Source organism: Periplaneta americana, chromosome 2 (assembly GCF_040183065.1).
Source record: "Periplaneta americana isolate PAMFEO1 chromosome 2, P.americana_PAMFEO1_priV1, whole genome shotgun sequence".
NCBI lineage: Eukaryota > Metazoa > Arthropoda > Insecta > Blattodea > Blattidae > Periplaneta > Periplaneta americana.
The window spans coordinates 146,632,652-146,650,965 of NC_091118.1; the positions used below are offsets into that span (position 1 = coordinate 146,632,652).

Genomic DNA, 18,314 nt, shown 5'->3' on the forward strand with positions numbered 1-18,314 from the left:
ACAAACTTTGTGAGTGTAATGTAGAGGTAAAAATAAGAGTAAAATGTTATATCTAACTTTTTCTGAAGTTGGTTTATTTCAGAGTCATGCAGCAGAGTAGGGATCACAAGTGCAACACAAAACAAAATTCCTCCCAGAGTTCAACTAAACAAAGGGATCACAAATTCAACACAATGTAAATACATTTACCCCAAAACATGTTCAAAGTGACGTCCATGAAGGTGAAGACAGTGACGTGATCATTGTCATACTGTCCTTGGAATATTGCAGACCCCGTTCAACTCATTCTGCACAATTTCAAAGCCATCTTCAATTCGCTGCTGTACTTCTACTACATTCGGAATTTCAGTACCATAAACAAATCCTTTGAGACAGCTCTGAAGGTAGAAGTCTAGGGGGTTAAGGTCTGGTGATCTGGCTGGCCAAGCAACTGGTCATGCACGACCTATTCACTTATTGGGATATGCAATATTGAGATACACCCTTGTCTCACGACCGAAATAAGCAGGGGCAACATCATGCATAAACCATAAGGTGGTTCATGTAGCAAGTGGGACATCTTCATGAAGCAGACCACCCAACTCATGTTCCAAACTGTCGGTACACTCGACCAGCCAGGTGTGGTGGTAGAACATGCGGTCCGATTTACTGATTGTCCACCACACTGACTCATGTTTTTAATACATTATTCGTCATAATTCTGAAATAAAGCAAGTTCAGAAAAAGTGCTATATAACATTTTACTGTTGTTTTTACCTTTACATTACACCCACGAAGTTTGTACAGTGACTTATTAATCACCCTGTATATATATACATTTCAATTAAAAAAACAGCATGTCATATAATGTAGGCCTAAACACTAAACGAATAGGTATTTATTATATTTACTGTACGTACTGTATTAGGCCTACTGTAAATGATTGACCATGTCAGCTGTATCTTAAGGCAACTTTTTAAAATTTGTTTAATTGAATCAAATGTTTACCTTCTTTGTTAGGTCAATATCAGAGACGTTGACAGTTATTTATATCATAGGTTACATCGTTAAGGCATTGTAATGAAGGGTTGGTGATAGACAAAACTGTTAATGTTTCATAAATTTTAGTCTCCACAAGAGGCAGAAAAGATCATCTTTGTAGTTTTTCTGCAACTTTAATGCATACACTGTATTCCTTCGTACTTCTGATTTAAGCAAAAAGTTTTAATTTACGTAAAGATTAATTTTTTGGTCCTACAGAATTATCTGTTATGGTTACCATTGGTTATTAATGGAGAAAAATTCACTCCGGCACCAGGGATCAAACCTGGATCCTTGGTTCTATGCACAGAGCACTCTAACCACTGAGTTACGCCAAGACTCAATCCACAATGGCAACCATAACAGATAATTCTGTAGAACCAAAAAATTAATTTTACAGTGCATATAATGTGGAATCCTGGCCACCAAGTCACTCAAATGAGTGCGCTCCTTGTTTGATGATAGTTGACTTAATACATCATGTATATGTATCAACATATATGTCGGACATGGAGTAAGGCCATAGACGGAAAATACCAAAGGAGAGAGATTCGATCCGGTGCTGTGGATTGAGCCTTGGCGTAGTTCAGTGGTTAGAGTGCTCAGTACGTAGAACTGAGGATTCGGGTTCAATCCTGGTGCCAGGGCGAATTTTTCTCCATTAATAACCAAAGAGTTTTAAATTCGGAAATAGAATTGTTTGTACTGTAGTGGCAATAGCATCTTGTGTAGGTGGCCAATGGTAGCTTTTACACACACCAAATTAGACGAGCCTTGTATTTTGTATATGTAATGTAAAAAATGTGGGATCAGAACAGTAAAATACGTACAGTATAACCAGTTTTTAACGAATCTCTGAGGATTTTCATTCTTCCTCCACCTTAAATAGGAGTTTTCCTTAAAAGAGGGTTTACATAAAATGGGAAGAAGAGGCTAAAATAACTACTAACTGTGTGTTACATACCAAACATTATAATCATTTAATTAGGTCAATTATTATTTACAATAAATTTCACTATATCATCTTCTAACTCTTCAAATGGTGACGCACGAATGTATTTCCCATTTGATTGAATCCAGGCCACACAAACTCGGCACTGAAAATTTCTTCTTTCGTCTTCATTATTCCCCATAATGAAGTAGTTGGAAAACTGTGCTTTTTTGCCATATCCAATAGTGTTATTTGAGGATTAGCCTCGACATTTCTTATTATTTCTACATTCTGTCCAATAGTTAATTTCTTCCATTTAGTCACCTTATAATGATGCATAAGCAGCATAAATTAACAAAAAAAAAAAAAACTTGGAACCAGGATTCACACAACTCGAGAGAACAAAGCAAGCAAAACAACTACTCTGTGAAAGCAACGCAAAGCAAGACCATAAAGAACAATGCTGCTGCATTACTACCAATTGAGATGCACTATCGAATATGCAGGTACTATCAATTATTGAAAGTCAAATCAATATTTCGGGCTTCATTATCACAAAATCCACTCGAAAAACATTTCTTATAAGTGGGCTTTCCTTGAACAAGGTTTCCTTTAAAAGTGGAAATTAATTACATTATTCTTACTGTAATTTGGCTGGGGCTTAACAGATTATTCCTTAAAACGGGAAATGGGGTTTTACTGTAAATGTATTGTAAGTGATATGTTGAAATAATTTTTTTTTTGAAGCATCAAATTAATGACCATACTGCCATCTGTTCATAGTGCCAAACTTTCTTCACCATTTTATCAGTGGCAGAAGAACTTTTGTTAACTGAACAAAAAAACATAAAAGTGCTGGGGTCGACTGAAATTATTTTGAGCTCCAGCTCCAAATCCTTCCTATATCAGCATCGGAAACTCATACTACTCCCAAGACCTCACCCCACCCTATTTTTAATTACTGCAGATGACTGATGAAATGGGGGGTAGGTGGAGTGTGTTGGTGAAATGGAAGAGGAAAATGGATTGCCCCAAGGAAAAAAACCCTCTGAAATGTCTGCTTTATCCACACCAAATTGTTATGACCTGACTAGGGATCAAAACTGGGCTGCCTAGATAGAAGATATAAGATCAACACACTAGTACCGAGCCACAGATGCGGCAATAGGTAGCCTATACTTAATATGAACATTAACAGCAAATTAATACTACTTAAAGCATGGTACTCTATATTACCTATTCGAAGGAAGACAAAGAAAATGGTAGACAAACTGTAATTAAACAATGTTAATCCTCACTGCTTAACAAGAATGTTTAAATAATAGGTTACTCATCACATTTTTCATTCAAAATTATGAACTAGGGCAACAGGATTGATGAATCACAGTGTAATAAAACTGTACAAGTAAACTATAAAATTCAAATAAATCATATTATAGTATGTTACTTTAAATATATTTATTTTTTAATGTATAAACTGTAATATGTGAGATAAATTATTTAAATAAGATTCATAATACATTACAAAAACAAATTTGCTATGTACATTAATGTTCTAACAGCCAGTCTGAACATTCAGCAGTGCTATGGTTTTGCTGATGTGTGGAACAGTGTTAACATTTGAACACATTCCCAGATTAAAAACCTTCTGCAATAGTGGTAAAGCATGTTCTGAAAACAAAGAAAAAATGGAAATTTTATTAAACACACTACACATTTAAAACGTAAATAATAATAAAAAAAAGTTAAAAATATATTATTTTGTTTAATTAATGGTGGGTACTTGACTATTTATCATTCACCCATATGGAACCAGTTATGTGGACCAATTTACCGACAGAGTCCTTTCCCAGGTATGCCATAGGAGGTTGGTCTACACTACACCTACGATGAGATGAGATGATGGAGATTATTGGAATGCTACAGGGAAACCGGACCTCCTGGAGTAAATTCTTGTGTTACCTGGATCACAGGCTTGCCCAACACAGGTTATAAATCTGGGGTAAGCTGGGAATCGAAATCGGGCCCACAGGATTATAAGTCCAGCACTCTAGCCACTAGAATACCGAGGCAACAAGTTCAAACTATCAGTTTCAATAGGGATGATCCCGAGATTTGTAAATAAAGTTATAAACAGTTATACAAAGTCTGTATTTAAAAAATTTGCAACTTCACAGATTTATATACTCAGAGTACAGAAAATAAAGACACTTTTCTCTTTAGTAAAAGACATTTAAAAAGTAAGGAATCATATGCTTTTATAAACTAGTTCATTGGCATACACATCAGAAACTGAAGTGTGTACATGCATATACGTGAATATACTAGATACTAATTCTTTTTTTTTATGAATATATTTTCCCCAATCATCACAATGTGTTTTATAATAATAGACTCCAGGCACTGATTCACATAAACACTAGCAAATTTACACTATTCATCTAATGGGATATTTTAAATTTTTTATGTGAACTTCAGAGTACCTGAAAAATTTAGTTTATTTTATCTTAATTTCCTTGTGCTTTTTATAGTCTCTTAGCAGAAATTATTAGTAAGGCATTGGCACTGACAAAAAAAATTACATCCTACATGGACAAATTATTATCATACATGTCATGGGATTCTAAGTTCAAGATTCGAACTCAGCTGAGGAAAATTTTTAAGGACCAAAAGTATGTACAGTTAAGCATAGTCTACAGCAAAAAGTCGGAGAGTTGTAGTTGTGTGCGAAAAGAGCTCTAGCGAATTGAGTATAGAGGATAATGCCCTACAAGTAACAAAATAAAAAAAATAAAGTATTATGTTAACAGAGGTGTAAAATAGAAAGATGTGCATATTCCGTGATGGCACAGAGTGAGAAAGTTAATGAAAATTTTGGAGAAGGATCGAGAGTCAGTACTGTAGTATCAAATCAGAAGGAACAAAGAGAGAATAACCAGACACTAGAAAACTTGAGACTAAAAGTGGAAAACAACAGTGAGAAGATCGAAGAGTTACTACGTGAAAAATACAAAAATGAAGGAAAAAATTATCTTTCGACAATAAAGTAAGAAAAAGGAATCTGATAATCTTCGGTATGGAAGAAAAATAACGCAAGCACAGTTTGGAAACTTTCAAGACAGTGTACAACGTACTTACGGGATCCAAGATCAGAATAAAAAGGGACCTTACCTATGAAGTAAGAAAGACAAGGAAGCTCCTGTTTATGAAGATAGCTAGGAATAAAGGTCATTTCGCATAATTGTACAATGATACGCTGAAAGTAAATGGAAAATTTTACTATTTAGAGTTCTGTATGACAAAGGAAAAACACCCAGAATTTGGGATAGATGAGTATACGAGAAGTCAGCAGCGAGAATGAGGAGAATGACAGGGAACAACGAACAGAAGGCAGCGAAGGCAAATGTAGAGAAGACAATTATGCAGAAAGAAATCCAGATTTAATTAGAACACAGTAGCGTAAATTTAGGGAAAAATGAAGATTTGTCAAGTATTAAACAATCTTCAGGTTCAAAACAGCAAGTAGTTTCAAAGCTAAACCTCGGATATGACATAAGGAGAGCAGCGCATAATGATGATCAGAATAGAATGGGAGACAGTTCATTCAAAATGCAGCAAACCAGGAAGAGGGAAGCAGAATCTGCTGAATAAGAAAAGCTTAGTAAGGAATGTATGGAGTGCGATGCACAAGAGGCAGACTGAAAAGCAGAACAGCATAAAGGTCACAGGTGGCAATTATAAAGCAGGAGGGGGAGTGAAGGGAAGGGAGAAGTGATTATAAAGAAGGATGGAGACTCAGCAGTGAGGAACAGTACAGAAGCATTAGATAAAGCAACAATGGAAATTGTTCATAAAGAGGAAAAGGAATTGGTTGGGTCACTGGCTGAGAAGAAACTGCCTATTGAAGGATGCACTGGAAGGAATGGTGAACGAGAGAAGAGTTCAGGTCAGAAGAATATATCAGATGATAGACAACATTAAGATATATGGATCATATGTGGAAACTAAGAGGAAGGCAGAAAATAGGAAAGATTGGAGAATGGTAGGTTTGCAGTGAAAGACCTGCCATTGACAGAACACTATGTATGAATGAATGTGAGATTTTGAGAACAGATTACAAAGTGCACTTGAAAACCATTTAAGGGAAGCTCAAAGTGGCTAAGTGGGGAAAGTGAGGCAGGTGAAGGAAGTGTGAACCAAGTAGATGATATCGACTTGGGATAGTAAATACATAAGGAAAAAGCAAGTAGGTACTTATGAGGATCATGCAGAACTGATTTATAATATGAAATTGTGACGTTAAGTGAAAGAGGGTAATAAAGACGAATGTAACAAACAGGTAATTCAAAGGAATGTATAAAGTTGAAAGGAGTAGTAGTAACTGAATGAGATATTAATTAATTAATTAATCAGTTACAATTGTATAGTAATAGATACTTAGAGCTGTATTCAAAGACATTCTTAGCATGGGCTTCCAGTGAATGATCAGCGAACTAACATTTTTCGTATTCATAAACCAGCGTTAACGATATGATATGATATGAATCCTGTACAAGTAACCAGTCGAAAGCCAGGGCTAGCGAAATGTCTATGAATAGAACCCTTAATAGATAAAAAATAGATATGACGATGACAGTAAACTAGTAAGCTTAGGAAGTATTTTTTTTAATTGGTTATTTTACAACTCTTTTTCAACTGCTATGCTTATATAGTGTCTGAATGAGATGAAGGTGATAATGCCAGTGAAATTAGTCCGGGATCCAACACTGAAATTTACCAGCATTTGCTGTTATTGGGTTGAGGGAAAACCCTGGAAAGAAATTTCAACCAGATAACTTGTTCCAACTGGGATTTAAATCTGAGCTCGCTCGTTTCACAGACATGTTAACCGTTACTTCACAGTGGTGGACAGCTTAGGAAGTAGGATAGAGTCATAGCTAAGAGTTATAAAAAGAGGATTAAAGATTAGGAAAGGCGAAAGGGACGTATGTGGTAAGGGAATAATCTGTGAGGATCAGACTAAAGTAGTAAAAGTAATATAAAAAACACACACTGCAGATAAAAGTTTAAAGTGAATGTAATAGAGGTAAGGGTGACTTGTATACGAAATAATACGTAATGACAATAAATATCGCATCATATAGAGTCAAGAGATCCTGTAGCATAGATTTATAGTATCTAAATGAAAAATCATTCCTGATTAAAAAGATATGTAAAATTTACTTCTATTGAGTTGAATCAAAATTTGTCTATAATAATCATCATTCTTGCTTATTGTATTCATTCAAAAACAGAATTCTTCCTAAAATCAATTCAAGATCTGACTAATAAAAGCAATTTACAGGCCAAGAATTACCACTTAACTTCTACCAAAAACCCAAAGGCATACCCTGGGCATAGAGTACGATTTATAGAAGTCTTTCCAGAGCTGTGTTAAATATATCAGCTTGGCCACTCTCTAAGCAACGCAAGAAAATGATAATCCTGTAATGGTTGTTGCAGTTGCATGATTATGCCTAGAATTACCACATAATCTTTGCTAAAAATTAAACACGACATACCTTGGGCACAGAGTACAATTTCTGGAAGTCTTTCCAGTGCTGTGTTAAGTATATCAGCTTGGTCACTTTCTAAGCATCGCAAGAAAGCTGATAATCCTGTACTGGTTGTTGCAGCTGCTGGATTATGCCGAAGATGTCTTGCTAACAGTATGTGTGCCAGAGAACGAATGTTACCAGTAGGTGAGAGTAATAATTCTGAAATAGGCTCACAGAATGCATCTAAAACTGAAGGCTTGCGAGTAGAGAGATGGTCCAGCTCTTGCAAAGCTGCAAACACATCTGTAAACAATAAAAAACAAAACTAAATAAAAAAAAATTCTTATAATAGGAATACTTATACTGTAAATAGTGGCTACATGGAGTGGTGTAAAAACACGCACGCACGCACACCCCCCCCCCCCGCATGTGCGCCCACTTGAAAGTCATGCTAATGAGTGGTACATCAATGGCTTGAAAAAATGTAATCTTCCCCAATACATTATAAACATCAAAATTTAACTAAGTAGTTAAGCATCAAATGCTAAAATTATTAGAAGTTTTCTCCCAATGGCCATTATAGTTGAACAAAATACTGGTTTCTTAAAAATTAATAACTTTTAGTAAAAGGCTGCTTGCAGTAAAAACATGTACCTTTTCTTGTACAACAGAAAAATATGCATGCAAAATCGTCGAATTGGCATGTCACAATATTTAAAAAATATTGTTTTTGCATTCATTTCATGCATTCTGCAAAAAGATCAAGGTTACATGCAGTTATTTTTAAGTCTTACAACACTGCACTTAAAATAATAATCACTATCTTACCATCTCCTTGCATCTTGTTCATAGAGGCCAATCTAGAAGTCCAAAGTGGTGGAGGTTCAGTTGAAGGGGGAGGTGCTGCCATTGCAACAATAATTTCTCCACCTTCCTCATCAGTCTTTGGTAGAGTAATACCCGAAAGAAGAGTACGGAGGCTTGGCAAGTTTGGATGATACATCTGCAGATCGCTGAAGGAATCACAAAATTCATTAACATTTCATTAACAAATTACAAAAATCATTAATATAACGTCATTTATATTTAATTATTTACTTGGTTCTAGTTATAAGTTTTTTAAAATCATGTTTTATTTAACGATGCTCGCAACTGCCAAGGTTATATCAGCATCGCCGATGTGCAGGAATTCGGTCCCGCAGGAGTTCTTTTACATGCCACTAAATCTAGTGACAAGAGCCTGTCACATTTAAGCACACTTAAATGCCATCGACTAGGCTGGGGATCGAACCTGCAATCTCGGGCATAGAAGGCCAATGTTATATCGCCTGTGCCACCCAGGGCAACTCTAGTTATAACAGTAAAACTTAATTTATATGTTTCTACGGGAATCTGAAGAAAAAACCATGTAAGTGAGAAAAACATAACTGAAATGACATTTAATAACATCTCAAATATCATATGAAGATTAAATGAGGAGAACAAGTTAAGTCAATTTAGTAAAATTTTTACAGGAGAAATGCAGAACTTCACAGTTAAGCCATCTTTGAGTCTATAAAACAGCACCCAAATTTATAATAAAATTATTTTCTTGAAGAATGTAAAATTATTAAATTTATAGGAAATCTTAGCTGCTTTGAGCCAAAGCTGGCTGATATATTTCAAACTCCAATCCAGAAAATTTTATGATACTGACTTACCGTGTTCTTCCAGGGTGATCTTCATTTAATAACACATGACTATTTTACAAAAAGTCAGTTATTTCAGGATGCATGCTTCTAAGGAATAAACCATGCCCTCAAATTGTGATAGTTGTTCCATAATTTGTTTAGTTACATCATGGTGTGTTACAAAATGTTTCACCATTTTTAAAGTAGTAACAGCACCATTAAAGGACCCAATATTGGTGGAGGAAAGCATGGGCAGCTTCGAATTTCCACAAATTTCAAAGTGGGATGCATCTTAACAATGAACACGTACTGTATTTTCGCATTCTTACATTTTCATAGCAAACCTAATTTTGGGCAAAATTGATTTAGAACATATAAATGACGTTTCACATCGCTTGGAGTTTAAAATACAATAATATAAGTGTAAAAAAAATATATAATCGAAATGAGTTAACATGGAAAGTACATGAATTTTACTAGGACTTCACAAAAAAATATGTAAGCGTGAAAAACTTAACTCTGAAACGTATAAAATAAGTTTTACTGTAGTTATGCTTTGCAATATAAGAAACCAATAATTTATATGTATGACTTACTTTAGAACATGTGCGTGTTTCTGTAGATATTTCAATGCTCTCTGAGCATCATATGAGATGAAGCCTTGTAAGAGTGCAATAAACCGATTAAGAAGGGAGAGAAGATCCTTCATGTGGCCATGGTACTAAAACAAACAAACATGTCTTAATTAAATATTCTGTAGCTATACGTATTTTAACTCGAATAAAACAACATTTGTTTATATTCACAATAAAAAATCCCTGAAGAAAACTACCTTTCTATGTCTTATATACAAAATGAAAGAAAATAATGTGGCATTCTTAATAATTTCGCTAAAATATGTTAAAAAAATTACACACCTTAAATAAAGCAAAATAGGAATGTAAGGTATCTTCGAAGCCCTGTATATATTCCTGGGAGAAGATATGTGGCTGGAGCAATTCGAGAATGCCAATAACTTGCTGAAATAAGTTTAAATGATTCCGTGACCGAAATACAACAAAGTCCAAATGTACTCTTCCCCTTAACGCTGCTGCCAACATCGGTAACTGCCTGTGAACATTTCAATATTGAATTAATATTAAAGCGAACAATATAATATGTATGTGTAACATTTGATGCAAAACTTCTATTCTCTTTCTACCCTATTAATTTTGACCAACTGTCATTTGTACAAAGGGTATGTAAACAAATTGTTTTAATTTAATAAAACTCAGTTTCTTTAACTTGATACATAGGTTGGATAAAAAGTAATGGCAACACTGCTGTCACGTGACGATGGTGCGTTCGAGAGCTGCCAGCTGTGTGGACATGAACAAGGACTGTTAGATGAGTTAGTGCAGCCAGTGGCGACAGTACTCCATCAATCTACTGCAGTGTGTAGAACGTTCACTTTCACAGAGATAGTGCGAGCGCCCTAAGACCATCCTTACAAAACTAGAGCAATGTTCCTGGATCAAAATTGAAATGGCACGAGGTCATAGTGCACAAGAATGTTTTCAGGGACTGCGTGAAGCATGTGGCGATGCAGCGTTGCCATATCGCACAGTTGCACGATGGGTTAAAGCGTTCCGGGAAGGCCTTGTTGCACCGGTACCAAAGAGAAGGTGACGACTTTCTTGGACGAATCGTCGCTATGGACGAAACCTGGACTCGCTCATATGAACCAAACTTGAAACGCCAATCAAATGAATGGAAGCATCCCAGTTCTCCTCGTCCAAAGAAAGTGCGCCCTACACAAAGTGCTGTGAAGGAGTTGTTCATTGTGGCGTATGACATTGATGGGGTAATACTGCACCACACTGTACCTCCAAGGCAGACGGAAAACGCGGACTACTGGAACATCCACCTTACTCACCCGATATGATCCATGTGATTACGATCTTTTCACCAAAGTGAAAGAGCCACTGCGAGGGACCCAGTACAATACTAGAGATGAACTTATCCGTGCTTTAGGGCGGTCAATACGGAACATCAACAAAGATGGACGCGCTGATGGTGTACGACGCCTTCCAGACATTTGGCAAAAGGTAATAAATAAGGGGGGCGACTATATAAAAGGTACGTAAATGTTGTACCCATGTGAATAAAGCCATGTCAGAAATATGGAACTGTTGCCATTACTTTTTATCCAACCCAAGTATATAAATTTATCTTACAATGCAGTAATGATTAAAATATGGTGTTTATGTATGGCATACTAGTTATTGGGAGAGGAAGGAGAAGGTGAGTAATCATAATCACAATTTTTTAGTCCCCCACTCACTTTTTCAACATAAAAACATACACAAATTCACATGTGAAGCTTGATGATCTAATCTATAAATTAATGGAATTAATTAAAATGTGTTGGTGTACATAATACGTATTGGACATTTCTTTACTACCTGACATCGAACTGTTCAACTTAACTTGCTGTGGAATCAGAAAATAACTCTCCATACACTTCCTAATCACTCCGAGTTAGGTTGAGTCTGCATAATTTTACGTACTAAAAAATTGGAAATAGTTTGAAAAGAAACAAAACATCGGGAATGTCTTTCATACAAATAACACATATCCTTTCCCTTCTTTGTGCCTTTCACATATTGTCTAACTTTCATTATTGGGTCTGAGCTTTAATAAATTCACAGAATGATAATTTGAAAAATATTTTTTTACTCTGTGGTTACTACCACAATTAATTTGTCGGTCTATTTTTGAGACACCCTGTATTCATGGGTACATATTAATATATAAGAAAATCGAAGAAGCCAAAAAAAAAAAAAAAAAAAAAAAAAGTACAGGGTAACCAAATTTACCTAAGTTTCAACTGATAAAATAATTACTTTTTTTTTTCTCCCAATAACAATTATTGTTAAACAAAATACAAACTAATGGTGGGTAAACGTAAATTGTGGGGATATAAAAGTAGAGTTTAAATGTATACTGTATTTACATTAAAGCTGTTTTTGTATGACAGTTATATATGTATAAAATTACAGATCAAGACATGCTGTGTTATGCATTGCACTCTTCTCTGAAGTGTATTTCTTGGTAAATTACTTATATATCACTGTTTTTTTTTATAGTTATTACTGTTTTCTGAAATCGGATAATATACACTTGCATATACCTGAGCACTAATACTGGATGAACAGATGCCATCTTACGAGCTAAAAGTTCGTATTCTTGTGAACGTCTGGTCCAATCTTTACTCTGTGATGTAGCAGTAAGAGCAGTGAAGAGCGTATGTGACATACCATCCAGTGTACTACTGCTCCATTCTATGAAAACATGTAAAAAAAAACATATTTTTTAGAACGAAATGTATTAAAAATCTCACTAACAAACTTTTTCATATGATCGACCTCAATGGAATGTTATCATGCTTGTCATTTGATTTGAGATTCAAGAGTTCAAATGCAGTTAACAACAATGATGGAGCTTTAAGCATGATGAAAATCTTTAGCACAGTTTTCGTCAGAAGATAAATAAAACTCGGCAGTTCATTAAAAGAAAGCAAAGTAAGGATCTTTAGAACGGTTTTTGTTGGAAGAGAAATGAAACTCAGCAGTTCATGTAAAATTACAATTACTGGCTATTTTCTGATTTTCTGCCAGATGTTAGACTTTTGCCAGCAGCAGTAGCAACTGCAGTAATACTAACAGTAATGGCAAGAGGCAATCACATACTTCATTTCCTCATGTGTAAGTCACATACATATACGGTAGTGTTCTCATCCTTTTTCAGTCTATGTCCCCTTTGAATGACCTGACAAACCTTACGTACCTTGTTTACAACTGATCATTAACTAATACTGTTGCTAGCTAGCAGATTTACAGTAATCTTACATAGCATGTGTTCACAATCATTTGTCATGTTCACTTTACCAGTAACACAAGCCTCTGCAAGGAATTTGTCTAATTCTACATCCACAAGGTGCTGTATCATTCCAGGAATTCGCAGGTACAGTTTGAGAAGTAGCTGGTGTGCAATGTTCGACTTCAAGCTAAAACAAAAAAAAAATGTTTAAGTGTCACACATTTAATTTGATCACTATTGCATTATATATAAAACAGACGTACTGTACTAATACAAATCAGAAACAACCTGACTTCCTCAGCTGTAAGTAAGTTATAACCTGAAAGATGTTTATATGTGACTCAGTTTCATTTACAGAATGAATTGTCATTATAACACAGGTTTAAATGATTTGATTATCATTTTTTTAATAGCCATCCAGTTTCGTGGTACGAATTAATGATTATAATCGTAATAATGACTACTGTACACCATTTCACTGACGTTATACCTGTGTACACCATTATATAAACATCAATATGAATACACCAACTTCCAATCTTTAACTACAAAAACCTTATATCCGAGCTCAATTCTAAAAATAAATTGTTCATTTACTTATTGTTTCATATTACGAATTTTATAGCTTAAATTGCCGGACTTATTCATTACTAGAGAAATAAAATATTAGGCAAACTGAAATGAATTTTGAAAATAAGTTTGGAAGGGAAATCTCAGATTGAGTAGACAGATCTATGAAACATATTATGTATAAATATTTAACATAAAACGTAGTCAGGTTGTTTGATCCTATAATTTCTATACAATAAGAATTAGCATCATATCTGAGACAATTTCAGAAAGAGAAATAACAGGGATCACCTATCACTGGCTACACAGCCACAATTAATTTCGGTACAGAATAAGCTATATGGTTAAATTTTAAGTAAAGAAACAAGTAATCTGACAAACCCTGATTTAGCAGACATTATCTCAACAAGATATCTAGCAACAGATGCCATTTCTTGCCCACTACTTGTGCACTGCAGTAAGAGAGGAATACGGGATTCCATCTTATCCAATGCAATCTGGCGGGGTTGTGCATCTCTGCTATCACTCGTAAGATGAATAGCTTCTTCAATGATATAACCAACCAGTGCCAGTGTCTGAAATCAATATTCAAAGATTTTTAACGATTCAAAATTTTTCATCCAGATACAGCACACAGTATGCTATATTACACTAGTACATGACATAACTCTTCACAGATACACATTATGCATAGCATGGCCTGCCAAAGAGGTGTGCAACTTGAAAATGGGTCACAGTCCTGCCATCTATCCGCAATATGCGGAACCCGAACCACACAAGTGAAGTGGGTAGATATTTGACACACATACACACACGTTACAATTCTTAATGATGTAGTACAGCGTTTTTCAACATGTGGCACACTAAAGGTGTAATTTAAAATCCAGCAGCACACTCATATAATCTAAACAGTGGTTGCAAACCAGGAGTGAATTCCCACCTAGGGGGATATTTGAAGGTTTTAGAAGGAAATGAGGACCATAAATCTATCATCTATGATCACTGAGAAAATCGACATATACAGATTCTTCAGACAAAAAAGAACAAAAAAAAAAGTAAAAATTCTCCTTTCAGCTGATAAAATCTTGGCAGTACACGATCACGAGGTAACCACCTAACTTCTGTGTAAATAAGCAGCTGAGTCTATTTAGAATTCACTGTAGAACAAAGATTCCAAAAATGAAGTCAGGATTTTTCTACCACCCACCATTTTTTTTTGTAATTTTAGAAAAATTGATTTATTTGTATACCTATATATAGTCCTTAACTTGCTAGTGGAAGGAAAATGTTCGAAATATTTCATTTTATTGCTTTAACAATTGACCTATACCTTTAGATCACTGTTGCCTGTGAAGTCAAAATTCATAAAAATGAATTTTATTCCTCACAAGACTGCGAGAGTTAGTATTAATTCTCAGTTTAGTTGGAACTGACATTCATGAAACAAGTTTCATAACCCATGTTTTCTTTGTCCTAATTTTAAATGTTATGAAGGTATCTTATAAAGTGAAACATATCTCGAAATACTGTGTAAATCACAAACAGTGTTTTTACGTTTGTGGTTAATTAACTTTGAAAGCACATAGATGAATTTTACTATACTTGTTAAAAGAGCTTACGAGTGTTCTTTTGATTGCTAAATAGATGAGGACAGGAACTGGGCCCCTGAAATCTTTTGTGCTCCATGTAATTATATTAACTGATTGGCTAAAAGAATCCCTTAGAGGGCATGATGAAAATTGTTCAGATTGTCAATTAATATAGATAAATACAATATAATATTTGTTACTCAGTCAAATGACAAATCAATGTAAAATAATGACATATTATATGGTCATTAAGTTTTATACACATAAATTACATATTGCAAACGTTTTCGCCCATTCAGGTATCTTAAGGCACAATTATACAATATCTCAATATCTACCACCAATGTAATGACTATACAGTTTGATATTGAGATATTGTATAATTGTGCCTGAACATGCCTGAATGGGCGAAAACGTTAGCAATATGTAATTTATGTGTATAAAACTTAATGGTCATATAATATAAGTCATTATTTTACATTGATTTGTCATTTGACTGAGTAACAAATATTATATTGTATTTATCTATAAAAGAATCCCGTCATATGCCTTTTCCAGTTCCAATGACATGCCGGAAACCTAAGAATCATTCACAGATTGTTACTTTCTAGGAACCACAGATTAGAAGATTACAGAGAATTTGTCAGCGAGCTGATTCAGAACTATAATGTGATGGAGTGTCATATATCTCTCAAAAAACTTCTTGGATTCTCATATATTGTTTCTTTCCTCAAAATCTTCGGGTAGTGAGCGACGATCATGGGGAGGATTTTCATCAGGATTTTTCTGAAATGGAAAGGCGCTACCAGGAAAAATGGAGCCGAAATATTCTGTCAGACTACTGCTGGACACTCAAAAGAGATGTTTCTCAAACGAAGTATAGCCTAAAATCTATTTCACGCACATTTTAGGTAAATAAATATGATGTTAGGTAAAATGTCACAAGGTATCAATACTAGAAAAGTCTGAAGTACATTTCATATAATTATTCAAAAACCCTGGGCGATACAAAAATTTTGAAAACAGATCTGAAATCAGCACGAAAAATGCTATAAGAATCACCCATTCGTTATCTTTTAACAAAAAGTAAGTTTAATTTTGTTGATCAGTGATAATTGAGGACGTAGCTGCAATAAGGGCCCATACTCCAAAATGCTGTTCTGAGATATACAGAGTTGAAATTTTTTAAAACAGTGCAGGGCATATAAAATATATTAAAATAAACAGGTTTATCAGCATTACTGTTCAACATTTCTCAACGAAACTTTGTGGGTATAACAAAGAAACTACAGAGAAAGATTTATGCATTCTCCAGAAAAAGGGCCTATGGGGTTATGGGCCCTTATTGCAGCTACGTCCTCAATTATAACAATTCAATTTTAAGTGATAGACAATTCTGGATAATTAATTTCACGCAATAAATCGAAATTCAGTACGCTTAAATTACTAGTCTTAAAGTTTATTGCACATTAAATATGAATATAATATGTTCAGATACAAATGTAATCATACACAGCAATACCTGAGCTGATGTGAGTCCCAACATATCCTCTGGAGAATGGTGTTTTGGAGTAAACTTTTCACGACCTTGCCATAATTTTGGATTACAAGTGAGTGCCCAAAGGAAATCAAGTACTGCTGTTGGATCATATTTCTGGTCACATTCCTCAAGAAGATTTTGCAAACAATGATGCAGTGTCCCCCAACTTGCTCGATGAGTCAATAATGTCAGCATATAAGGGCGACATGACTGTGTGGCAGAACCTCCTAATTTTGAAACTACTGTTTGATAATGAGGAGATTTCGAAAAAAGAAGTTGCATCTGAAACAAATTCATTACCATTGTCAAAATAATTACCAGGGTTATTTGCGGTAGTCATCATAATCAACTTCCTCCACCATCACCATCTCCTCCCTAATTTTCAAGAAATAGAATCACTGGTCTGTTGTAATTCTGAAATGAATTTACAATCTACAAATTAAGTAAGTACCAGTACACATTTTCATTAACAATTTACGAACATACTTTTGTTCACAATTTATTTTCAATGCTACTGCAACATATATACAAATAACACATGCATTAAAATTAGTGTTATCTATTTGCATTGTTTAGGTCGATCAACCAAACTATCGAACTAGGTCCTTAATAATCGGCCTTCTTTCTTATGTAATTATGAATTCTTTTTAAATGATCATAATCTGTTATGTTAATTAACATTACAACTACTTCTCTTGTCTAAAATACATACATCAGACTTTCAAAACTGGATTTATCTTCGCATATAGGAATCTTTTACTGTAACAGCTAAACATGACATTTAAAGCTTTATGTCATTAATCCTTTTATAGTCCTGTCGCTCTTATTTCCGGCAGCCAATCACGTTGGAGGTCAGCTACATTTAAACGTGTGCGTCTAGTCATTCGCTATTGATGATGTAATGAATTTCCTAAGGCTCGATAAATACTTAATATAATCGCCCGCCATTTTGGCTCTTTCGTTGGCGTTCACAGAAATCACACAAGGACGTTATTTGCCACTCAATTATTTGCTCAATTACAGTGCGTTTAATTTATTATCATAGGAGTATGACATGATAATGTTTAACGGTGAAGCAAATAGATTCCTCATCTAGTAGCTCGGCAGTGAAAGAACAAAAATGGCGAACAATACTACCTACCTAGACTTTATAGAGCCTTCACTTCCTAAGACGTAAGCAAAGGGGAGGAGTCACACCGGAAATAACAGCAACACGACTGTAGTAAATATTTTAGATAGTGAAGTATGCATTCACTGAATTTGTAATTCAATAACCAAAAGGCAATGTCCGAATATGGAAAAATATATAATCATTTTGATTAATTTCTGCAATAGTAACAATTCAAGAAAAACCTATTCTTAATAATAACCACTGTCTGTTTCTCTTTGTTCTTTACAAAGAAACACTTTCCATAAAATCAATATAAAAAGTTAATTTTAAAATATTTCTCTCTACTTAGAACTGATTGTAGATACTTTTTTTATATTTTTAAAAACTGTTTTTGTTTTGATGTATAATTACTTAGACTTTATATCACACATCTGACTTAAGACATGAGTGTTATCTTCCATTTCACTTTACCTTCATTTATTGTT

General features: G+C 34.6%; 1 protein-coding gene across 2 annotated transcripts in view; it reads right to left on the reverse strand.

The window, feature by feature from the left end:
* Positions 1-3,390: 3,390 nt before the first annotated feature.
* The window catches only part of IntS1 (integrator complex subunit 1), an 87,226-nt gene continuing 72,302 nt past the window's right edge, over positions 3,391-18,314 (reverse strand). For both annotated transcript variants that reach the window (XM_069818622.1, XM_069818621.1), the window contains exons 28-36: positions 16,701-17,000; positions 13,971-14,164; positions 13,088-13,206; positions 12,331-12,481; positions 10,076-10,268; positions 9,755-9,879; positions 8,317-8,501; positions 7,513-7,791; positions 3,391-3,622 (exon numbers count right to left, since the gene is read on the reverse strand). In XM_069818622.1, coding sequence (XP_069674723.1) covers positions 3,507-3,622; positions 7,513-7,791; positions 8,317-8,501; positions 9,755-9,879; positions 10,076-10,268; positions 12,331-12,481; positions 13,088-13,206; positions 13,971-14,164; positions 16,701-17,000 — 1,662 coding nt within the window. In that variant the 3' untranslated portion in view covers positions 3,391-3,506. The remainder of the gene's footprint in view (positions 3,623-7,512; positions 7,792-8,316; positions 8,502-9,754; positions 9,880-10,075; positions 10,269-12,330; positions 12,482-13,087; positions 13,207-13,970; positions 14,165-16,700; positions 17,001-18,314) is intronic.